Source organism: Leucopleurus acutus (genome assembly GCF_964270905.1).
Source record: "Leucopleurus acutus genome assembly, chromosome: 19".
In the NCBI taxonomy this organism is placed as follows: domain Eukaryota; kingdom Metazoa; phylum Chordata; class Mammalia; order Artiodactyla; family Delphinidae; genus Leucopleurus; species Leucopleurus acutus.
Window position 1 is genome coordinate 10350672 of NC_139161.1, and position 25695 is coordinate 10376366.

General features: G+C 51.7%; 1 protein-coding gene across 1 annotated transcript in view; it reads left to right on the plus strand.

Annotated features, from left to right (window-relative positions):
* Positions 1–262: 262 nt before the first annotated feature.
* ENPP7 (ectonucleotide pyrophosphatase/phosphodiesterase 7) overlaps positions 263–25695 on the plus strand; it is a gene marked incomplete at both ends in the record, with an annotated part of 44673 nt that continues 19240 nt past the window's right edge. The window contains 5 exons of the mRNA XM_082860771.1: positions 263–515; positions 1808–1953; positions 3137–3763; positions 4431–4656; positions 5442–5546. Of these exons, the coding sequence (XP_082716897.1) occupies positions 263–515; positions 1808–1953; positions 3137–3763; positions 4431–4656; positions 5442–5546 (1357 nt within the window). The remainder of the gene's footprint in view (positions 516–1807; positions 1954–3136; positions 3764–4430; positions 4657–5441; positions 5547–25695) is intronic.

The window sequence follows — 25695 nt, forward strand, 5'->3', positions numbered from 1 at the left end:
GGAATGGTCCCCATGCTTCCTGTAAAGACACTTATTCACGAAGTGGGCAGGGCATGGAGCCCAGAGAGATCCGCTGGCAATAAAGGCAGATGCGCATGAGGGCCAGGCAAGGACACGTGGTCAGGGGCCACTCTCTAAGGCACAGGTACGTGCACAGTCTCATTTCAGTTGCACAGGATAAGACTTGCCCAGTGACCCTGGGACTTTGCTCTGCTCCTCAGAAGGCACCTGCCTGGGTTCTTGCATGTCTGGAGAACGCATCATGCGAAGCCCGGCTGTCCTCCTCGCCGTGGCTCTGGCCACCCTCCTGGTTCCAGCATCAGGGGTGCCCATCCAGCGGCAGGGGTCCCGGAGCAAGCTACTCCTGGTGAGCTTCGATGGTTTCCGCTGGAACTATGACCAGGACGTGCACACCCCCAACCTGGACGCCATGGCTCTCGATGGGGTGAAGGCTCGCTACATGACTCCGGCCTTTGTCACCATGACCAGCCCCTGCCACTTCACTTTGGTCACCGGTGAGTGTTGGCCTCAGGTGGGGCTTGGGGGTGGAGGGAGAGCTGAGAAACCAGGGAACCAACAAAGGGAACTGAGCACATGCATGGAGCCCTGACCCATGGGGCTCGTGGTGTCAGAGACCAAGGAAAGACCAAGGAGGGAACACTGTCACTGGGCAGACATGACACGGCCAACGGGGTGGTCAGCAACCCTTACCGTTGGTGGCAACGGATAGAAGGCAGATAAAAACACCTGGGTGTCTCAGTTTAAACGGTGATCACAGCCAGGGTGGCAACCTGGGAGGGCTTCTGGTGGAGGTGAGGGTGGCCAGGACTCAGAAAGGCAGGAGAAATGAGCCTGAGGCTCCTGCTTCTTCCACCGCTCACCCCTCTCAGCCACCCTCGAACCCACTATTGCTCTGTTTAGGCTAAAAGCCTAAAATCCAGGTGTCACAGAGGCACACTCCCTCCGGAGGCTGTAAGGAAGGATCCTTCCTGCCTCTCCCAGCTTCTGGTGGCCCAGGCATTCCTCAACTTGTGGCCACAGCTCTCCAACCCCTGCCCCCTTGTCACATGGCCATCTCCCCTCTGTGTATCTCTCCTCTTCTTATAAGGACACCTGTCATTGGATTTAGGACCCACCCTGATGCAGAATGCCCTCATCTTGACAAAACTAGTTACATCTGCAAAGACCTTATTTCCAAACAAGGTCACAATTGTAGGCTCCGGGTGGACACAACTTTGGGGCACATCATCCGGTACAGACAGCTTATTCTCACACCAGCATTCCCATGACCACAGACACTTCCACACACAAACGGAGGCACCTGGTGCTCCCTTTTGCATGTCACCTCCTTACTTAACATGTCACAATGGGGATGTGGAGAAAGGAGGCGAGCTCTTCATCACCCCGCTTTTTCCACCCTCTGAACTCACACACAGGCATTTTGCCCATGAAAACAATAAATTGTAAAACCTGCCTCCTCTTGGTTCATTTATCTGCCTGCCTGGGATTCTATTCACGGCTGGGCCATAATTTATTTAATTAGCTCCCTCCTGATAGCCAGCCAGGTTGCTCCCAACCTTTTGCTAAAACCAACGAGGCTGCAAACAACATCCCGGCACGTGTGTATTTGCGCCTTCGTGCGCGTTTAGCTGCAGGGTAAGCTGCTCAAAGTGGAAGCAGAATCTCTGAGTCAGAGCATGTGGCTGTGATGGCCCAGCCCGGCTCCCTTGGCGGCGTGTGCTTCCCCGCTGCCCTGGCTATTTCCTGCCCTCCCACCACTTCCTCTACGCACCCACCCACCCCACAGGCAAATACATCGAGAACCACGGGGTGGTTCACAACATGTTCTACAACACGAGCAGCAAGGTGAAGCTGCCCTACCACGCCACACTGGGCATCCAGACGTGGTGGGACAACGGCAGCCTGCCCATCTGGATCACAGCCCAAAGGCAGGTATGCCGCACCCACACCCACTCGGACAGACGGGGGAGGTGGGAGGGGGACCCAGCCAATGAGGCCATGACCACGTGACATCCATAGCAGGCCCAGTCCCCGCCCTGGGAGTCCGACAATCCCGGCACAGAGGGGTGTTGAGTGGGGTCCCACGGGAGGTGGAAGCCTGACGCCCATGAGGACCCACCAGCAGCTACACAGCCTGCCCAGTCCTCCCTGGAGCCCTGGGACCCAGAGGGGTTGTTCCACCCTCCCAACCGGAGTGAAACCTGGACTTCGGTACTGGTGGGAAGGGGGCCGCGGGGAAAATAATATGACTCCACAAAAAGGCAGGTAACAATGAAACGGCTTTGTGCTCTTCCCCTGTCGCACACCTCTCAGGGCCGGGCAGCTAATTCTAAAGAGGTGGGTCATCCTAGTGAAAAGCCCAGGACCCCAGCATCTTGCAATGTTCTGGGCTTCCTGGCAACAAACTCAAATTTTTCAAGGTGAGCCCAGAATAAACTTCAGAGGTTACCCCCACCTCATAGGCAAGGCATCCACTCATATCTGAGTCCCCTCGCTCTGGAAGGAGCTACCAGACACCAGGCTGACTTGCAGAAAGTGTAGCCAAGAACTTGGCATCTCGAGGAAGAATGGCCAGAGGGAGTGGCCAGGCAGACGGGGCATGCATGCACAGATGGTTGTGAGGACAGATGGATCTGTAAATAAAACAGCAATCGGTTTATGGAAAGACAGACGGATGGCCAGGTTGAAGGCTAGAAGGGCAGGTCATGGGCGGTGTGTGGGGGGGCCGATGGACACACGGCTGGACAAGAGTACAGCAAGCAGAAGCCGGGTTGCAGGCCGGAAGGGGAGGGCTCTTGGGGCAGCACTGTGACCTAGGGCTACAGTGTCGATGAGGACGCAGCATATCTGGGATACTTTTATACCTACTATCTCATTAGTGCTGAGTGCACTAGGCACCTGCTCTCTCCTCTATAAAATCAGTATCAGCCTTGATAACATAAGAGCTATGAAAGGCCTTTCAGAAAATACGAAGTCCCGTGCCTGCAGTTAGGAGCAGGGATGGGTGAGTGGGCAGAGCAAGGGCAGGCGGTGAGGGCAGAAGCATCAGCAGCTCATGACAGGCAGGGGACAAGTGGTAGGAGGCCCGTGGCACTGACACCGCCTTCCCCGGCAGGGCCTAAAGACCGGCTCCTTCTTCTACCCGGGCGGGAATGTCACCTATCAAGGCGAGGCCGTGACGCTGAGCCGGAAGGAAGGCATCCTGCACAACTACAAGGACGAGAAGGAATGGAGAGCCAACATCGACACTGTGATGAAGTGGTTCACAGACGAGGGCCTGGACCTGGTCACCCTCTACTTTGGGGAGCCAGACTCCACGGGCCACAAGTATGGCCCCGAGTCCCAGCAGAGGAAGGATATGGTAAGGCAGGTGGACAGGACCGTGGGCTACCTCCGGGACAGCATCAGGAACAGCAGCCTGGAGGGCAGCCTCAACCTGATCATCGTGTCCGACCATGGCATGAGCACCGTCAACAAGAAGGCCAGCGACCTGGTGGAGTTCCACAAGATCGCCAACTTCACCTTCAAGGACATTGAGTTCGAGCTCCTAGACTACGGACCAAACGGGATGCTGCTCCCCAAGGAAGGAAAGCTGGAGAAGGTATACAAGGTCCTCAAGGACGCCCACCCCAGACTCCATGTCTACAAGAAGGAGCTCTTCCCCAAGTCCTTCCACTACGCCAGCCACCCCAGGGTCACCCCCCTGCTTATGTACAGTGACCCTGGCTACGTCATCCATGGGGTGAGTTCCTGGGGGCGCAGGTGCTTCCCTGGGCTGCTGGGTCTCTTTCCAGTTCTGTAAAAAGCACCCTCTGTTTCTAGCCAGACCCTAATTTGAGGAGAGTCAGCCACCAAAGGGACACACCTGCACTGTGTAACAGGAGTCGGGGGGCGGTGTACGTGCATTGCATACCTGTGTGTACGTGTGTGCATACGTGTGCACGCATATATGTGTTTGTGTGTGCACATGTGTATAGGGTAAAGTGCAGGAAGATTAGCTGTAAAAGTGACACGGAAGAGGGGAGAGCAAGGAGCCCAGGGAGGCTGAGTGGGAAGCAAGACGCAGAGCAGGGCAGGAAATCTGGGAGAGGAAGTACTGAGGTTTGAGGCGCCCAGCAATGGAAAGGAGCCCAGCACGCATCCTTGGGCTGAAGCTCCACCCCACTTACTTGGCGGTCTCCATTCATGTCACCGGGTCTTCGCTAAGCCTCCCTCTTTAGGCCACTGATCTTTGGGGGCTGAGAATTCAGAGAGACTGAGGCTCAGAATCCTTCCCACCCACACCCCCACTTTGAACTCCTTCCAGGGGTCCTCTGCCAATGCAGGGCCATGCAGAGGGTGCTGGTGGAGAGGGTGGGGTGGGCTGGGAGGGCCAGCAAGAACTCACTCGGGGTCCTCCCTTCCCGCAGAGAGTGAACGTGCAGTTCAACAAAGGGGAGCACGGCTTCGACAACAGCGTCATGGACATGAAGACCATCTTCCGGGCCGTGGGACCCAGCTTCAAGAGGGGCCTGGAGGTGGAGCCCTTTGAGAGCATCCACGTGTACGAGCTCATGTGCAAACTGCTGGGCATCGTGCCCGAGGCCAATGACGGGGCCCTCAGCACCCTGCTGCCCACACTCAGCTCCGAGGCCGGCGCCGGGGCCCTCAGCACCCGGCTGCCCACACTCAGCGCCGAGGCCGCCGACGGGGCCCTCAGCACCCGGCTGCCCACGACCCCCTCAGGTGCACCCCTGCCCTCCACCTGCACCCATTGCACCTCCAGGCAGTTGCAGGTGATGTATGCGTGCACAGCTCTGACCAGGGTGCCCAGCCTGCCACTAGGTGTCATCTTCTCTTTCCCTGTCCCTGGCTCCTGGGAACATCTCGAGTCCCTGACATTCCCACGGGCCCTGACATACTACAGTGCACTTTGTGCATCTTGGCCGCGCAGACAGGAGAGCAGGTGGATGTAAGCAGCCTTGTTTAAGGCGGGGAGGCTGAGGGCCAGAGGAGCCGGCAGTTTGCCCACAGACAGGCCTTCCAGGTGAAGTCCACCTCCAGGTTCCATGGCCACATGAGGGCTCCTTTCTTCCTAAAGTCTGCCTCTGCCAGCCTCCCACACACATACCCTCACTGCAACCCTGACCCATCTCAGGGGCAAAGGTCACCTGGGAGCCGGCAAGGTGGCAGCCCCTGTGGGTGCCTGGCTGGAGGTGGGCAGGCCCCGCCGAGCAGGGGCTGTGAGGGGTCACATTGAAATGAGCCAGGAAGCCAGTGCAGCTGGGGCAGGAGAACAAGGCCGGGGGGCGGGTGGGTCCGGTGATGAAACCAGGGCACTTGTGGGGGCAGCCTGGTGGCATCTCGCCCGCCATTAAGCAGTCGGGGTGAGGGACATGCTCCCATTTCCCTCATTCACTGGCTCCTCCGACTTTCCTTAGGGTCTGCCCTCCTGCCAAGAAGCTGGCCCCCCTTGGTGATAGGACTGCTGGTGGCTGCAGTTCTCCTGATCAATGTCGCACTGCTCAAGGTCAGAGGCCCAGGAGGTAGAGGGGAGGGTGGAACCATGCTCCCTGAAACTTCAGCTGACACCCCCGCCCTGTCAGTCCTCGGGCGCCCAGGCAGCCCCTGCCAGCCTCTCTGCTCTAGACTCGGAGCAGTTCTTTCTAAAGCAGACAGCCCAGACAGAACTTCCCCGGCCCCTTCCCTCCTGCCTGCAATGTCTCTGTTCTCCCTGGGAACAAGGGAAGCCACGGTGGGTCAGGTTTGGGAGGAGAACTGCAGGGCAGTGTTCCTGGAATGTGCGGGAAGCAAGCTCGGAGGACTCAGCTAGCTGCTGGGTGACAGCCCCTGGCCAAAGCAGAAGCAGGTCACTCGTTCTTTCTAAAACTATGCAGCGGGAGCCCGCTTGGTGTTAGGCTCTGGCCTGGGCTCTGGGGACACACAGTGAACCCTGGAGTTTGTAATTTAGGGGCCAGGGAGGGCAGATAATACGAAGAGAACAAATACATACCCAATAATGGCAGAGAGCAGGCCATAGAGAGGGTGGGGGAGAGGGGACTGCTGTTTAGGTCACCTGGCCTCGCCTGGAAGAGCCTCTGCGGGGTGGGGGGCATGTGGGATGAGGCCTGAATGATGAGGGCCAAATGGCCGCACCAAGCCCCAGGGGACGAGATTCCAGGCAGGGCAGAGCAAGAGAGAGGCCCTGAGGTGGGACTGGCTCCTGTGCTTCTGGGAAAGAAAGGAAGCCAGTGTGCTCAGAGGCTGGTATACAAGCATGGGTACGCGATGGGCTTTCATGGGAAGGCCCTGGGGGAGCCCCCAGCTGAGGTCACGCAGGGACGTGCCGTGGTCTGACACGAGTGATCAGGTGGCACTCCATTAACTGCCGGGCAGGAGCACAGAAACAAGAGCAGGTGCGGCCAGTGAGGGGGTCACTCAGGGGTCCAAGCAGGACATCTCAGTGGCAGGGTGGAGATGGGGCAAAACGGACAGATTCAAGATACCTTTAAGGGTATACCTGACCTCCAAGGTTTACGGATAGACGGTGGGAGATGGAGGGTGAAGAAAATGGAGAGGTGAAGGATGAGTCTGAGGATCGGGGCCTGAGCTGCCCAATGAAGGACGGAGCCACTTACGGAGAAGTGAGCAGGCTAGAGTCATTCTGCACCCGCATGCCCCACCTTCACCCACCCTGTGCCCTCCCAGGTCCAGCTGAGGGTCAGGAATTCCCACAGGGGCCCTCCTCAGACTCCGCCCACCATGGGTGCCTCTGTGCTCCACCCTGGCCAGCGAATTCCCTCTATCCCTCCCTCCGGGCACGTCTGCTTCATCTCCTCCACCAGACCCACCTTTCCCCTGCCACATCCCTTCTTCCCAACCCTGTTCTTCCAGGTCCGCCTCTTCTAGGAAGCCTGCAGAAGCTGGCCACAGGGCCTGAGCCTGCTCTGACGGCCTACTGGACACGGATGGGCCTGTCTCCTCAGTAGACCTGGGGCCATGCCTCCCTGTCCCGACAGCCCCGGCCCATGCTTGGCCATGATGGTGCCGGCACTACGACCTGCCCAGGTTAGACCTCCGGAGGCACAGGTCCACTCACCGGTCCACGGCTCCCAGACTCGCAGGACGCCCCCACTCCTTCCCTCTCCCTCCCTCTCCTTCTCACCGCCCTCTTCTGCCTCCCCACTTCCTCTCACCACAGAACTGTCCCGTGGAGGTGCCACCATCTGTGGCCACGGGGCGGGGGGGGTGTCGGGAGCCTGCTCGGGAAGGCGCTGCAGGTCTGATGGTGGTCGAGCTATAGGACCAAACCCTCAGATGCTCGGACCTCCACCTCCACCTCCGATGGGCGGCGAAGAGGCTCTGCCTGGAGTTCCCTGTCCCAAGTCCACATGCCTCCAGCCTGGGGCCATCTCCATCTGGGCTGACCAGGTCCTGCACCCAGGCCACCGGGAGGGTACGGCCAGGCAGAAAGCATGGATGGGAATAAAGGACCGGGCTGGTCGTTACTAAAACACAGTGACCAGTGTGGGTGTGACCTTTTGTTCTAAAGCCTGCTGGTTTCTTACAGCCTCCCCACTTGGATCCAGTGTATAATAAACTCCTAATTCCTTAGGAGGCTGACAAACACAGGGGAACCCACTCATTCTTGTTGGGGATGGGCCCTAGAGGTACAGCCAGCAAGAGGTGGTAAAGGGTGGGATCCCCGTTAAAAAGGAAAGTGGGGGGGGCTTCCCTGGTGGCGCAGTGGTTGAGAGTCCACCTGCCGATGATGCAGGGGACACGGGTTCGTGCCCTGGTCCGGGAAGATCCCACATGCCGCGGAGCGGCTAGGCGCGTGAGCCATGGCCGCTGAGCCTGCGCATCCGGAGCCTGTGCTCCGCAACGGGAGAGACCACAATAGTGAGAGGCCCGCGTACCGCAAAAAAAAAAAAAAAAAAAAAAAGGAAAGGGGGGATGAGAACTGACAGGGAACCAGAATCTCTATGCCACATTGTTCAGCAAAAAAGAAAACACTGCAAATGGTAGAATGCCACTGGGGCGGGGAGAAAGGGGGGATAAGTCTAGACATGAGACATGTCCCTGGAGAAGTTTCAAGAGAGGGTGAGCATTGACTGGGTCCAGAGAGGGGACCTGGGTGGCCAGGCCAGGAGCAGGGAAGACACTGTCCACCACCTAGTGCCTTGGACACTGTCAGTACTGAGCCACTGCAAGGACTGTGCGTTCACAACTACTTTCAAGAGCGTAGACTTTGGAGTCAGACCAACTCCTGCTCCAGTCTGTCCCCACCCACAGGCTGTGGCCTTAGGGGGGTCATTTACCTCCTCCAACCTCAGTTTCCTCATCTGAAAAGAATGGGATGATAAGGAGGTGCCTGCCTCCCTGAGATTACCCCAGGATGAAGCACCGGGGCAGATGCTTCATAGATGGTAGCCATGGGAATGATTAAATCCCTACTGTGGGAGGTACTGGACTTGTCAAATTCAGCTCTTTTTCTTTTTCTTTTTAAAATATTTATTTATTTATTTTTGGCTGTGTTAGGTCTTCGTTGCTGCTTGCGGGCTTTCTCTAGTTGTGGCGAACGGGGGCTACTCTTTGTTGCGGTGCACAGGCTTCTTATTGAGGTGGCTTCTCTTGCTGTGGAGCACGGGCTATAGGTGTGCGGGCTCAGTAGTTGTGGCACGCGGGCTCAGTAGTTGTGGCTCGCGGACTCCAGAGCGCAGGCTCAGTACTTGTGGTGCACGGGCTTAGTTGCTCCGCGGCGTGTGGGATGTTCCCGGACCAGCTTTCGAACCCATGTCCTATGCATTGGCAGGCAGATTCTTAACCGCTGCGCCACCAGGGAAGTCCCAAATTCAGCTCCTAAACAGATAAATCCAGCTGTACCGATGGGAGACGCACTGTTTGAAGGACAGCTTTGTCAGGATCTGCCTGTTCCTCACCTATGAATCCCCCCTCTCCCTTCCCCGGGCCTCTCGCTTCTACCTGCAGCTTGAGCTTCACCTCCATCTGCACGATCCATCCATCCCAACCTGCCCTCCATAGCTGCCTAACCACCAGCCTAGAGCTGGAGTCCTGCCTGACCGGAAAGGCCTTGCGGCTCCCTGGCCCTGCATCCCATAGTTGTCCTGGAAGGACTACCCCGCCCCCACTGCCTGCAGACATACCAGGATACCCAGACCCTCCTGCCTGCCCGCACCACCTTCTGACTCTGGACAGGCCCAAATCAGGCTGGAGGAGACCGGGGGGTTATCCCTATACATCCACGTCCACGGAGCAGTGAGAGTTCACAGGTGCCGGCATAACAACCACGACCCCCGGGTTTCCAAGAGACACCCAACCTTTAACTGAGAGCCCACGATTATCATGGTCAGCCTACCCTACTTTCCAGGGACGGGCCAACAGATACTCTGAGAATTACTCTTGATTGGCTCTTTCAAACAGAAAAGAGAAAGAGAGAGAGAAAAGAGAGAAAAATAATCTGGTCTGTCCCACATTAAGTATCCTGCTAGTACAGATGTCTGGCGTCACCAGAGCACCCAAAAGAAAATTCCAGGCAGTTGACTGACTTACTGAATAAGCTTCCTTTATCGGGAACACAGGAGCTAAGGCGGGCAGTGAGCTGTGGGCTGTTTCCCATCTGTGCAGCTGGGGGTGGACCAGGGGTGGGGGCACTGCCCTGAGCAGCATGGCGGGTTCAAACCAGCTCCCGAACTCCAACACTCACTAACTCAACACTCTGCAGCCCTGGGCAAGTTCTCACATCCGGGCCTCAGTTTCCTCACCTGTAAAATCAGGACCAATAGCAGTACCTGTCTCATGGGGTGGGCCTGATGACTGAGTTAATATCTGCAAACTGGGCTTCCTGGTGGCGCAGTGGTTAAGAATCTGCCTGCCAATGCAGGGGACACGGGTTCAAGCCCTGGTCCAGGAAGATCCCACATGCCACGGAACAACTAAGCCCGTGCGTCTCAACTGCTGAGCCTGCGCTCTAGAGCCCGTGAGCCACAACTACTGAGGCCCACGTGCCACAACTACTGAAGCCCGCGTGCCTAGAGTCCGTGCTCCACAACAAGAGAAGCCACCGCAATGAGAAGCCCGCGCACTGCAACAAAGAGTAGCCCCCGCTCACCGCAACTAGAGAAAGCCCGTGCGCAGCAACGAAGACCCAACACAGCCAAAAATAAATAAATACATTTATTTTAAAAATACATATATTTACAAGCTGCTTAGAACAGGGTCTGGCCCACGGAAGGCCTACATGTTTTAGGAGTTATGAAGAGACGGTGTCACGTAGTGAGAAAGTAACATCGGCTCCCTTTTCATCTCCAAGGCTTCTTGTTTCTCTAGCAGAAAGCTTCTGGTCGGTGATACTAAATCTTAAAATACCTCCTTCTGTAGCATAGAGAGAGGACCCAGGCTCAGAGCTCTGGCGGGCAACTGTATAAGGGTGGAATGTTACAACCCTGTTTTATTTGCATTATATTTGTTTTTATGATCGTCTTCAGCGTGGATGAGTGCTACTGATTTTCCATTTGAGTCTGTTATTTTAAATTTTTTCCTTTTAAAAGTAACAAGTAAAAAAGAATGAGTTGATTTAAAGAAAAATGTTGACTGGTGGACATAACAAAACGTATAAATAATAAAGGAGGTTATCCGGAAGCAGACCTGCTGGAGGTTGTCCACTATCCTCCTGCCTCCCCTCCCGCCCCCACAGTGTGGCCAGCCCAGGACACTTCTGGAGGGCAGCACTCGGCCTCTCTATGGCCAATGTCCAAAGATTCCCCCTCCCAGCCCCTCCACAGAAATACACTATATTTCAAACATGCCCTGCACCCTTCTCAGCTACCTATCAGAGGAGTTCAGGACACCACAGAAACTAATGTTGCAGTTTGCTGCACAAAGTTCATTTTACTACCAGTCCAACTAAAAGAGTCTGGAGAAAACCCCAGCTGAAACAAAGCCATGCACTGCATTCTGAAGCCACATGGAGATGACTGGGGACTCACACATCATCCACACACAACTGCCTGTCAGCTCAGAGCCTTTGTTGAATTTGGCCAGTCCCACTGCTGGCAGTAATGGATGAAACATCTGAGTAAAGACTGGGTAGTTCATGCCTGGCTGGGTGTATGATTGGGACACTGAAAGCCCCCTTTGTCAAGAAGCTCTATTCTTTAGAGCCAGCTCTGCACGCTGTCACCAGGAGGCAGCACTCTTGGGCTCCTCAACACCCCTTGAAGCCTTTCTCAAGCAGCTTCTGAAGTAGAGAGGAATTCAGAACCTCCTGTTCCTCCAGCTTCTCCTTCTCCTCTGAAATAGCTGCACTCCTCCTCAGACCAGCCTTGGGGAAGTGGTCAAGCAGTATTTATGTTTCCTCTGGCTTTAGATGGAGCCCCAAGCAAAATACCGGGCGTTCAGAGAAAACTAGAACTTTCTACACTAGATTTGTTTTAGGATCCCATGAGGGAAGGGATCATGTAGCCCCATGTTTAGCACAAGGGCCACCCTGGATCAGTGGTTCTCAAATTGGTAGGTCTGGAAGTGGGCCTGAGGATTTACATTTCTCACTAGTTCCCAGGTGATTCTGATGCTGCTGTCCCTGGCACCACATGTGAGAATCTTTGCACTGGATAAAGGTTATGAATGAAAGAAAAGAAAAGAAAGACATAGGGAGGGAGGGAGGGAGAAAGGAAGAGAAGGAAGGAAAGAAAGAAAGGAAGGGAGGGAGGGAGAGAGAGAGAGAAAGAGAAAGGAGGGAAGGAAGGAAGGAAGGAAAGAAGGGAAGGAGGGAGGGAGGGAGGAAGAAAAATGGCCTAGACCAACCTCCTCGTGTTAAACAGGATAAGAAGGTGGCGTCACCCACCAGTTTGCTCTGGACAAAGGTGGGAGGGGAGCACAGGTATATCCAAGTTCAATCCTGGTAGGCTTGGCCAGCCTCTTCCCGAGAAGGCTCTACTTGCTGGCAAAGAAGTCTGTGCTTTCCGGAACCCAGCGAGCTGCTCCCCTCTCCACTGAAGAGAAGCCTCCCTTCAGCCCTTCCCAGTCTTTTCATTTGTCCTGGGACTCAACAGGAGCACCTGAGAGTCTTAAAACCCGATCACTGCTTGCGACGCGTTCCGGCGACCTTTAGAACGCGCGGGTTCATCTCCCCCGAGCTGGAACCGAAGCGCCGAAGCCTTGCTGCGCCTTCACACCTCACAGCAGCAAGCGCTTTGCGCACCGGAGTCGCTGGGAGGCGAGACGGCAAGAATCCTTCGGCCCCCGCCCCAGGCCTGCAGAGCTCCCGACTCAGGTCGCCGGGTCCCCCAGGCAAGCAGGGTCACCAAGGAGGGCAGCGCGTCCAGACTCCAACGTGGGCGCCTCATCCGACGCCTCCCCACCCCCCACCCCCCACCCCCGCCACGGGACCATCTGTTGCCATGGTTACCTGCCGCACTCCCTGCAGCCCGAGCCGGAGGTTCACCTCCGCAGGCAGAGGACCGCTGAGCCCGCTTGAGCTGGGGACTCAAGCAGGACGGGACGCGAACCTCACGCGCCGCATACGTACGCTGTACACTTTCACACGCGAACCGCACACGCCGCGCACTCATCTCACCCGCACTCGGCACGTACCACATCCCACCCCACACACACCACATACACACAAAACACACGCCACATGCACGCACACTCCACACGTGTTGCGCACACTGCATGCACCCCACGCTCTACACCACCTCGCTCCACACCCAGCCACACACAGCATAAAAACACGTACAACACATACAGATACACACACACACACACACACACACACACACACACACACACACACACACACCCCTACTCGGGACCTGGACGCCGGAGGATACCAGCCCTAAACAGGCGCCCCCCGCTGGCCCTGCGCCGACTTCTACCTCCGAAGGCACAGCCCGCAGCCGGGTAGAACCCTTGCCCGCGCACGCGCAGCAAACTGGTGCGCCCGTTCCTTTTGTGATCGGCGGGCAGCGGATTCCCTGGCCCTCTCTGCAGCTCGACCTTGAAGGTCATTTAAGGGACGGGGCAGCACCGAGGGGCGCGCACCCCCAGGCTGGACGGTCAGCGCGGTGGCCCCGGACCCCCCACTCCTCATCCCGCCCGGAAGCGCCCTGACCCCGCGTCTCCTAGCGACCAAAGCCCAGCGGGCCAGCCCGAGGGTGTCCCGGTCGGACCGCCCGGGGGCGCGCTTCCAGGGAGAGCTTGCCAGGGCCTGAGCCTGGGGGACCCAACCACCACCATCGCAGGGATGCCGCCTCCTAACCCCATCGCACCTCCGGAGGTTGCCCCTCCATCCCACAAGGCAGAAGGAGGCTGAAGGTGGTGGATCTCCCAGGAGGAGAGACCTAGGCCACCCACATAACCCCAGTGCCAAGAAGGCAAGTCGCTAAGACCCGGAATCTTTTCCATCGGATGAGAATTTACTCTGGTCAACTTTTTGTTTTCCTTTTGGTGATAAATCACTGAAACTTTCAGCTTAAATCTCCAAAGAATTTCAAAAAGTGGAGCGACAGAGCTCTAACAAAACTATCCCATTACCATGAATAAATTTTATATGAGCAAGTTTTCCCATAGTCTACACCAATAAAAATGAAAAATGGGGTTGGAATTGATTCTGAAGCACATCTCAGATAATAAGTGATATTCATCCAATGACACATGAACCATTTGAAAACATACAGCCCCAACTATCTCGTTAAGAGATGCAGTCCAACAAAAATTTAACTTTTATATGTATATCATAAACATATACCACAATTTTAATACATTTTTGTTGGTTTGAGGAGTTGATTAATTGTATAAATCACTCAACCCAGAGAAACTTTTTTTAATAGAGTCTTAGAGTCACAGGAAATAAAATATTTAAAATTTACATACATGTTTTTGTTGCAGAGACCTATGCTTGAGTGGTTAGTGAATTACTTTCAAACGTAAAAATGTTTTTATCAAAATAAAATTCAGTGGAAGAAGTGAAAGGTGGAGGAGAAAAGAACGAAGAAGAATCTGCCCATGTCTTTGGTATCATGAGGCCACATTGCTGCCTAAATTACATTTCGTTTGATATATTTAAAAGAATTGTCCAAGGAAAACTGGAGGCAGATGCATTTAGAAAAAGAAAGTTTTCTTGCAAAGAGTGCAGAAGAGGCAGACTTTAGAAGGACTGGCTCACCAAATCCAAAAAGCCATCAAGTATTTAAAGGGAAAAAAAAATCATGAGAGAACTAAGGTCACCAAATTTACATTCATCTGTCCTGGGTGGGTCAGCAGCCACTTTCTCCTGCGATAATGCTAACCCTACAGGTCAGGACACGTGACAGGAAGAGCAAAGGTCGGGGCTAAAATTCTTGTTGTTATCGAATAGAGTCGAAGTTCACAGGAAATAGGCAGGGTTGGATCATTTAGAGACTGTGATTTACGTTTATCTCAAGGTGCAAAGTGGTTTGCTGGGTTGGTTTGGGTTTTTTTGTTTTTTGTTTTATTTGGCTGCGTTGAGTCTCTGTTGCTGGGCACGGGCTTTCTCTAGTTGTGGCGAGCAGGGGCTGCTCTTCGTTGAGGTGCGCGGGCTTCAGTAGTTGTGGCCACGCGGGGTCAGTAGCTGTGGCTCGTGGGCTCTAGAGCGGAGGCTAAGTAGTTGTGGTGCACGGGCTTAGTTGTTCCGCATCATGTGGGATCTTCCCAGACCAGGGCTCGAACCCGCATCGCCTGCATTGGCAGGCGGATTCTTAACCACTGCACCACCAGGGAATTCCCGGTTGGTTTGTTTTTAGCGGAGGAATGTAACTTGCTCAATAACCTTGGAAGCAGGACAAAATGTCAGATTTTGCTTCTCCAGAGTGAGGAACCATTTTATTTTTGAGTCGAAGTTTACAATACACTGGAAATCACATCGTTTGCAACCTTGTAAACCTCGTGATGAAAAACAATAGATATCAACCTGAAAAGGTACCAAAGTTGCATGATTTTTCCAAATTCTTTTAGGAGTTATGTGGACAAAGCAGCTTGAAGGCCATTGACCTAGTTCAACTCCCTTCTGGACAGACTTGTCCACTGTTACAGAGTGCTGGTAAAATGCAAGGGAAGCTGGGCAAATGACCAAGGAGCACAAGGAAAGACACTCAATGTCACCATCTTCAAGGAAATGCAAATTAAAACCACAGTGAGATGTCACTTCACCACATAAAATGAATATAATTTTTTTCAAAAAAGGAAAATAAGTGTTAATGAGGATGGAAAAGTTGGAACACTCATATATTGCTGGTGGGAATGTAAAATGGTGCAGCCGCTATGGAAAACAGTTTAGTGGTTCCTCAAGAAGTTAAATATAGAATTACCAAAGGACCCAGCAATTCCACTCCTAGGTATATACCCAAAAGAATTAAAAACAAGTGTTCAAACAAAAACTTGTACACAAATGTTCATAGCACCATTCTTGACAGTCACCAAAAGGTGGAAAAAGCTCAAAAGTCCATCAACAGAAGAATGGAAAAATGAAATGTGATGTATCCATACAGTGAAGTAGTATTCAGCCATAAAAAGGAGTGAAGCACTGACACACGTTACAACACAGGTGAACCCTGAGAACATGCTAAGTGAAAGAAGCCAGACACAAAAGGTCACATATTGTATGATTCCGTTTATATGAAATGTCCAGAATAGGCACATCCTTGGAGACAGAAAGCAGTTAGTGGTTGCCAGCGGTTGAGGGGAGGGAGAAACAGGGCGTGACTGCTTCATGAATGCAGGTTTCCTTTTGGGGTGATGAAAATGTTCTGGAACTAAATAGTGGTGATGGTTGCACGACACTGTGAATGTACTAAATGCCACTGATTTATACACTAGTTTAAATGATATGCTTTATGTTACGTGTATTTTAGAAAAAAAAAAAACAGGTTCTGGGGCCCCACAAAAAAAAAAGCAGGGAGACTGCATAGTGGCCGTGTTTCAGGCCACGAAACACGGGGGACCCAGTTTGCTTAGCCCGCTTCCAACAAAGCTGCCCCAGTCCTCTTCTTAGCTGATAAATGCTGCTGCGGGGACCCACAGGGGAGCCAGGAGGAGCAGCTTGGGTTGTCCCCGCTCTGAAGAGGTCAACCCAACTCCCATCAGAACCTGGCTGGAGCCCCAATTCCTCCATAAGAGAAGCTCAGGGAAGGTGGACGAGGACACTCCAGGGAGCACCTGGAAACTCCTCCTCAAGGCTGCTCTGGGCTCCAGTTGTGGGGTATCAGTCCCAGTGAATTGATTCCTGGTGGCTCAATGTGGAAAATGACATTTTTCAATCATCAGATTCAAGTCATCAGCAGATTGTTTTTCTTTTTTTAAACAGAGCACACCTTAACAGATACCTCCCACCCTCTCAATAAAAAGTTAAGGTTGACGTATTCCACATCTGGAATTAATTAGGGAAGTGGTTCTTTTAACCGGCAGTTCCTTGGGAGAAACTCATTCTGGAGAACAAATGTAAGAGCCAATGTTTTTGGACAAACCACGCCACAGAGAAAACCCCTCTGGAAGTCCAGTGTTTTACATGGAAACTTCTGCTAAACAAACAGGTCAGGGGCAGCGGCACATAATTTGTAAATGTCCAGCCCAGGGAACAGGAAAGACCCAGTGTCTGTCCAGAACGATCATCCCTCCGCAGCTGCACACTCCCTACGGGAGGATCCTCCCAGAAAAGGCTCTGGTTGTTCAGTTCTTGCTACGGCTACTCTTAAGACTTTATTAGAAAATTAACGTTTTCCGTTTAAGTCATTTTCACCAAAGGTTTGCTTTTCTCATGCGAAACATGGGTAAATAAATTCTGCAAAGAAATTCAAAGGACCAATAAGCAAGCATAGGGAAGGATGCTCATCCTTTCTAAAGAGCCAACAGCAGAGGGATGCTATTTGGACCTAATCATTGCTTTTTAAGATAAAACACAAAGGCAGGTTCCCACCACCACTCACCCAGATGGGAAGCAACTGTCATCACCCACCTTTTCACTCTTTCTGTGGTTCTGCTCCTCCACCAGTTTTGCCACTAATTATGTATGAGACCCTGTGCAAATCATCACACCTGTGTGCCCAGTTTCCTCTGTTAAAACGGGGTTCTGTGTGGTTTTTGCACTTTATTTATTTTTTATTTTTCAGCTGCACTGGGTCTTCATTGCTGCACGCGGGCTTTCTCTAGTTGCGGCGAGCGGGGGCTACTCTTTGTTGCGGTGCATGAGCTTATTGTGGTGGCTTCTCTTGTTGCGAAGCACGGACTCTAGGCGTGCGGGCTTCAGTAGTTGTGGCACGTGGGCTCTAGAGCACAGGCTCAGTAGTTGTGGCCCACGGCTTAGTTGCTCTGCGGCATGTGGGATCTTCCCAGACCAGGGCTCGAACCCGTGTCCCCTGCATTGGCAGGAGGATTCTTAATCACTGCACCACCAGGGAAGTCCTTTTTGCACTTTAGGGAGTGCAAGTTACATAGACTGAGCAGGGCCTCACTGTCATGTTATTCTGACCACAAAGGCCAATGTGATGCCAAAAGCATTTCCGTTTTTTTTTATTATTATTTATTTATTTATTTTATTTACTTTTGGCTGCGTTGGGTACGTGGGATCTTTTGTTGAGGCATGCGGGCTCTTCGTTGTGGAAGCGGGCTTCTCTTGAGCTGTGGCATGTGGGTTTTTCTCTTCTCTAGTTGTGGCCCACAAGCTCCAGGGTGCATGGGCTCTGTAGTTGTGGCGCACGGGCTTAGTTTCCCCGCAGCATGTGGGATCTTAGTTGCCTGACCAGGGATCGAACCCGCATCCCCTGCATGGTAAGGCGGACTCTTTACCACTGGACCACCAGGGAAGTCCCAGCATTTCTGTATTTTGTATCTTCAACTATATCTTGAAGTTATCGACCAATACGCGCTCTTTCATCCACAGAGACAATCCAGCTACCTACTATGTGTGTTTTCTGTGGCGGCTCTAACAAAGTACCACAAACTGGATGGCTTCAAACAATCCAGACTTCTGGAGGTCAGAAGTCTGACATCCAGGTGTCGGCAGGACCAGGGTCCCTCTGATGGTTCTGGGGGAGAATGTTCCCTTGCCTCTTCCAGTTCCTGGCGGCTGCCAGCACTTTTTGGCTTGTGGCCACTCACTCCAATCTCTGCCTCCATCATCACATGGGCTTCCCTTCTATCTGTGTCTCTACTCTTCTGTGTCTTATAAAGACACTTGCCATCGGATTTAGGGCCCACTCTGTTCATCCAGGACAATCTCATCTCCAGATCCTTAATTACATCTGCAAATACCCGTTTTCCATAAAAGCTCACATTCGGAGGTACTGAGGGCTAGGACTTAGAACACATCTTTTTGGAGGCTGCCAATCAACCCACTACACCTGCTTACTTTATACATCTAACAACTTTGCCATGGGAGTGATTAGGTATTGTTATCCAGATGGATTACCAACCCATTAATAGGGATAGAGCTACCCCTGGAACCCAGTGCTCCTAAAACCCCAGCCAGAGGTCAGCTGGAATGTCCAGCAGGAACCTGAAACAGGTGAAGGGGCTGGTTTATTTCATAACATGAAACAAATCCTCTGGGCTTTTTGCCCACAGACCTACCCCATTTGTATGTTCAATAAGCAGGAATAGTCCTCTTTCCCTAAGAGATGGAGACCTCTCCAGCTGTTTTTTTATTTTCCACTTTTGATAGAGACACAGGTAATGGAAATATTTTGCTTTTTTCTCAACTCGACCATGAGAAAGACAACAGCATAAGCACAATAATATACAGCAGTCAACCTCTGGTCTCACTGTCTGGATGACACTGTCCCAGGGTCAGGAGCAGCTCCTATCTGCCTTGCGGCGGCTGACATGCAGGACGGCAGCCCAGTGTGGCCAGATCTCCCTGTTTTTCACAAGAAACTTGACAGTGGATGTTCTTGGGGGGTGAAATCTCCCCATTATTAAATGTTGACAATTAATTCAACATATTTAAAAGCCTGTTTGGTATTTGTACGCCCACGTTCACAGCAGCACCATCTCTAAAGTCAAGGGGTGGAAGCAACCCAAGTGTCCATCGAAGGATGAATGGATAAACAAAATGTGGTCTACCCATACAATGGAATATTATTCATCCATAAAAAGGAAGGAAATTCTGACACCTGCTACAACGTGGATGAACCTTGTGGACATGATGCTCAGTGAAATCGGCCAGTCAAAAAAGGACAAATATTCTGATTGCATTCATGTGAGGGACCTGAAGCCGTCAGATTCACAGAGACAGACAGTAGATGGTGGGTGCCAGGGGCTGGGGGAGATGGATGGGGAGTTAGTGTTTAATGGGCAGAGTTTCAGCTTGGGAGATGAAAACATTCCAGAGATGGATGGTGGTGATGGTTGCACAATGATGTGAATGTACTTAATGCCATGGAATCGTCCACTTAGAAGTGGTTAAAAGGTAAATTTAATATTATGTTTAACAATTTACAGTTTAAATGTACAATTGAAAAAATGTTTAAAAGACCCAGCTTGGACCCAGCATGGGCCACACATCACATCTGGATGCCAAATGAAGCCCACTGACTGCCAGTCTGGGGGTTGAGCAAAGTTTCTTGATGGCAGCAAGCCTTATTCCCAGGTGTTTCCCCAGCACCCAGTCCACCACCTGTCTGTCCCCTAGTAGGTTTAAAATATGTCATTTGGTGTTTTGGTTTTTCAATGCAATGTTGGTAATATACACAATACAAAGGAACTGTATACACGGAGAATTGTGTGAGCCTTTACACACACACACACACACACACACACACACACACACACACCCCTGCACAGAGGGGTGGGTTGGTAAGGAGGTGTATCCAGGGTACCTAACGCCATCCACTTAGCTCCACGAAGAAGCCCAGACAGGCTACCTGTGATGATCTGGATGGTAAAACGTTTCCCTCGAATTACATAAATACATTTTCTTTCGCAGTGGAATGAGAAAGAATGTTGAGGGATACACAAAGCCAGTGAACTAATTGGGAGGATGTGGAAAGTAACCAAGTCATCCCAAAGTGGCTGTGGGAAAAGGCTTCAGCATTTTCAAGTTTAAATTGCAAAGCCAGCTGGAGGCAGATGGGGGAGGCTTCTCTGTACAGGAAAAGGAACAGGCAAAATGCCCAGTCGGATACATTTTTTTCCAAGATCTTCAGCCTGAAACACAAGGTGCTTAAAAAGTCTGCCTTTGACACCCGAGACCTGGCCAGCCCAGCCTAGAACAAGGACAGCAAAGACTTTGGAGGAGGGAAGTAGGAGGTGTCCCCGTTGTCAGCCAGGCTTCCCTCCCTTCAGTTCTGTAAACACACCTGTGGGGGCAACAAGCAGGGACAAGGACCAACGAACACAATCAACCTACCTCTTGCTCCAAAACTGGGTCCTTTACATTTATCATGAACCCTCCTAGGCCACCAATCTCTCCTTCTCGCCGTCCTCACCTTCAAAATGCATACATAAGCTCATCACCAACATTCCATCAGCTCTTTAGTGAGAACCTACTATGGCCGTGCACAGCTTTCTAGGCAGAATCCCTGCATCCCCTGCCCGGAACTCCAAACTCCTGCCCTCAGCTTGGTGAAACCGGTACTACCCTGACCTCTACTGTGCAACACTGCATTCAGGTAACTTCCAGGAGTCAGTGACATTCCATCGTGGAGGCACAGAGGTTTCAACTCATGCCAACACAAGACACCACGGGCCACATGGAGCTTTGGGTTAGGAAGGATTCTGAGACCCAGTCTAGGCTCAAAGGGAAACCATGCTGTGGTAAATTGGTGAAGTCATTCCTGGAAATAAGATGGAGAAATGATGGTGCCTCCCAGTTCTGGGTTTATTTTATTCTAAAGCACTTACCAAAATTAAATTTAAACTCCTCATTTTGATACTGTGTGATCAAGGTATACAAGCAAAGGAAGAGTGTGGCTCGACAGTTGAGTTTCGAAACTAACATCAGTAGAAACTCCTATGTTTTGCTGTAGGTATAAAATTATTTCCTTTCCATGCTTTTCAAATACAAGGTCCTAATTTCTTCAATATACAAAGAGTGGTCGCAAATACAATTTTTAAAAGATGAATGACGTAATAGAAAGGATTTGAATAAAATATTTAGACAATTCTCAAAAAAGAAGTATATTAATGGCCAGCAAATCCAAGAGAAGGTGTTCAGCCTCTCGCTCATAACTAAAGCAACACAAAGCAAAGTGAGATGCTATTGCGGGGGGCGGGGGGCGGGGGGTGGGGGGATCTATTTTAAAGTTGAATAAAAGCATTTTCACCTAATGTTGGTGGGCGTGGGCATTGGTGAAAGTTTCTGGAAGAACAATTTGGCTTCATCTATCAAACTTGAAGATTTTATATATCCTTTGACCCACACACTTCACATAAGCCTGCAAAAATACTTTCTATGAGGCGTTTACAGCAGCATTATTTGCAATGTCTAACACTTGAAAACTACCCAAATTCCATCAACAAGACTATGAGTAAATTCGTGGGGTAGACATTCAATGGGATACTACTCAGCAATAAAAGTGAACTATCTGAACCTTGCAGACTAATGCTGAGTGAAATAAGCCAGACAGGGAATTCCCTAGCCGTCCAGTGATTAGGACTTCTCGCTTCCACTGCAGGGGGCACCAGTTCAACCCCTGGTCGGGGGAACTAAGATCCCTGCAAGCCACACACTGCAGCCAAAAAAAAAAAAGCCAGACAGCAAAGAGGACATCCTGTATGATTCTATTTACATGAAATTCTAAAACAGGCAAACTAATTTATGGTGTTATAAGTTGGAATAGAGGTGACATCTTGGGTCGGGGGAGCCCCAAAGGACACTTTGCCTCAGCATCCTCCACCTGAGTGGTAATTACAAAGATATATACATAATGTGAAAATATGCTGAGCTATTTCCTTAAGATCTGTACTCTTTAGTATATGTAAGCTATATCTCAATTTTACAAGTTATTTTTACTGTGAGCATATGTTACTTTATATGTACAAAAATCACAATATATTAAAAATACTCAAAAAGACAAGCTATAAATATATTTTTACCATGAGCATGTATTACTTGTGTGTGTGTGTGTGTGTATATATATATATATATGGAAAACACTATATAAAAACACACTTGAAATATTTTATGTATATATTAAATACACAAAATAGAAATATATCTTTTATGGTGAGCACACATTACTTTTGTATATATGGACAACACAAGATGTAAGGAAAATATAAGACCAGACTCTTGAAAGAGTAAATCTCCTCGCCCCCCAACCCCCAACGTGCAAACTAGTCCCCTCCTTTGCACCCAGCCTCGGGGGGAATCTGCATCCCTCCCCAGCCCACCCAACTCCTCTGTCTTGCCTGCCCTCCTGGCACTTGGCCACCTGCTTCAGGGCAAGAGTCATTTCTAAATACTTGCACTTGAGAAACTGTGAGATCAAAAGGAATTCTTGCTTGTGTTCAAGAGGCCTCGTCCAGGGGAAGGCCTCGGCCCAGGTGTAACTATCAATACATCTCCAGACAAACAACTCTGTGTTGCTGCAGATGGAGATAAAGGACTCTGGGGGGTTCCTGGGAGGCTTCCAGAACATCAGAGGAGGTTTCCTGGGATCGACTATAGTGAGAAGGGCAGGAGAGTTTGGGATGAATCCAAGCGAGACCCCACCTGTGTCGAGGGCAAAATGATTCTCCTGGCTGTTGGCTTTACAGCTGCAAAGTCAGTCCCTAGGGGGCAGGGAGGAGGTGCCCGCAGCTGCGTCCCAGGGTGGGTGCTGCAGTCCCCCCAGGCACCTGTGTGGACAACCAGGAAGATGGGGTCTGGGTGGTGGGAAGTGTGGAACACTTCCTTTCTCTCAGGCGGTCTCGCTGGTTAGATAATCAGTGGGTCTGCTGATCTGATCAGGCAGGAAATAGGAAAAAGTAAGCAAGCAGACATTCTCTGTGGGGCAGCTCAGCTCTCCTCCCAGGACGGGGCTTCTGGGCTCCCGCTGCCACCAGATGTTGGCTGTTTCTTTCCTAAATGAAACCACCAGTGCCTCCCAGCTCAGAAACAAGCCCCAGGAAGATGAGGACCACTTGGCACTTTGTCATCTGCTGCAACTTTCAGCTGGAAGCTGGATCATCTATATAACCCAGGCTGGAAGAATCTCCTCTTTTCAAAGGAGGGAAGCTGAGACACGGTGAGGTTGCACATTCCCAAAGACATACAGGGCTACTGAGGGCGTGACAGGCACCCCCTGCCCATTCCTGCTCCCTGGAAGCCATGGCCAACCTAAACAGGAGGCCCCAAATGCTACCTAAAGCTGGATACCAGAGAGACAGACAGAAGGGGGAGCTGAGATGTAGAAAAGTGACCAGTCCCGATCTAAGAGAAACTCAAAATGCCATCTGAGCCAGAGCTGTCTCATGTGTTTTGACTCAAGTTTAAAAAACATGGTGGCTGGGACTTCCCTGGTGGTGCAGTTGTTAAGAATCCTCCTGCCAATGCAGGGGACACAGGTTCAAGCCCTGGTCCGGGAAGATCCCACATGCCGCGGAGCAACTAAGCCCATGCGCCACAACTACTGAAGCCCGTGCACCTAGAGCCCGTGCTCCGCAACAAGAGAAGCCACCGCAATGAGAAGCCCACGCACAGCAACGAAGAGTAGCCCCCACTTGCCGCAACTAGAGAAAGCCCACGCACAGCAACAAAGACCCAACGCAGCCAAAAATTAAATAAGTAAATAAATAAAAAGAGAAGACAATAAAAAAGTAATAATAAAATAAATTAAATAAAAAACATGGTGGATATTTCCAGCACCAGGCTGACCAACCCTTCTATTTGTACAGGATTCTCCCAGTTCTAGCACTGAAAGGCCCTCACACAAGCTGTGTTAGTTTCCTAGGGCTGCCGTAACAAATTACCACAATCTGGAGGGCTTAAGACAACAGAAACCCATTGTTCTGGAGGCCAGAGATCTGAAATCAAGGTTGGCAGGTTGTTTTTTTCTGGAGGCTGAGAGAGAGTCCATCCTTGCCTCTTCCAGCTTCTGGGTTTACCAACAATCCTTGGCTTGTAGACACATCACTCCAATCTCTCCATTGCCGGCACACAGCTTTCTCCCTGTGTCTGTGTCCCAAATCCCCCTCTCCTTCCTCATATGAGGACACCTGACACTGGATTTAGGACCCAGCTCAAATCCAGGGTGATCTCATCTCGAGATCTTTGACTTAACCACATATTCAAAGACGCTTGTTCCAAATAAGGCCACATTCATAGGTCCCCCAGGATTAAGACTTGGACACATCAGGGACACGATTCAACCCACTACCCTGGAAACTCCTCCATCTCAGAGAAACTAGCACAGTGGACACCCATCCCCCTCCTGCCGCTTCTACTATGGATGCTGCCTGCGTGTCCATCCCCAGAGCAGACATTTTCAGGTGGCAGAGAAGATGGGAAGGGCCCTGCTCCAGCCCTGTGCTCATTTCAGAGTGGACACCCTGCCACCGACCCTGGGCAAGGCCTGGGCAGAAATCCCTCCACCTCTGGGTGTGGGGAGAGGTGGCAGAAAGCCCCCTTGCCTGCTGGGGAGCATGTGGTAGCCCCACTTGTTGGTGTGGAAGACCCCATGGCTCCCGCATCTGGGGCCTCTCCTCCAGCTCTATTCTACTCTCTGACACTTTACTATATTCTGCTCTGTGCCTTCACCTTGACAAGTTATTTTTGGAGCAGGCATACAATGATGTAATAATGAGATGTCGTAATGACATCTAACATTCACTGAGGCCCGAGTGACTCTCAGTCCTGACGTCACCCCAAGCGGCATCTACTGCTAAATCCCTCCCAACTCGGGGCGAATTCTGAACCTGAATCCAGGTGTGCCGGCCTCTGGAGCCCCAGGCCTCATCCCAGCCTCCAAGTGAGCACTAGCTCATTTCCTACAAGCAATTCCCACTCTCGTAGCTCTGAGGGCTGAACCCTGCCGGCCAGCTAGGTGGTTTAGCCTTTCCAAAAGTGTTCAGAGGGCATCTGTCAGAGAAGCCACCTGCCCTGGCCCTGGGCAGGTTTTCACGAAACAAGAGTCACTGAACTTTGAACCAATCACAGTGTCGTGGACTGAATGCCTGTGTCCCCACCAAAGTTCATATGTGGAAATCCTAACCCCTAATGTGATGGTATTAGGAGCAGGGGGCCTTGGGAGGTGATATTGTCATGAGGGTGGAGCCCCCATGAACAAGCTTAGTGTGCTCATATAAAAGACCTGAGAGCCCTCTCTCACCCGCTTTCCACCATGTGAGGATGCAACAGGAAGTCTGCAAATTGGAACCCCGAATAGGTCCCTCGCCAGAACCCTGGAACCCCAATCTTGTACTCCAGCCTCCAGAACTGTGAGAAATAAATGTCTGTTTTTTACAAGCCACCCAGTCTATGGTGTTCTGTTCTAGCAGCCTGAGTGGACTAACGCAGCCACTTAGCTAAATGCGTCTCCCAGCTGCCTCATTGATCCAGGCCTTGCTTCACCATCTCCCGCGGCCTGTAAGAGAGAAACCTGCAGAAAATCAACGCCACGCAGCACCCAAAGCGGCTGAATCAGGAGCCCGCCAGGGAGAGGAGCCACCAGGGGGAGGGGCCCAGACTCATTCCCGGCTGGGCATCCAGTGTCTGGAGACAGCACCGAGCAAGCAGCA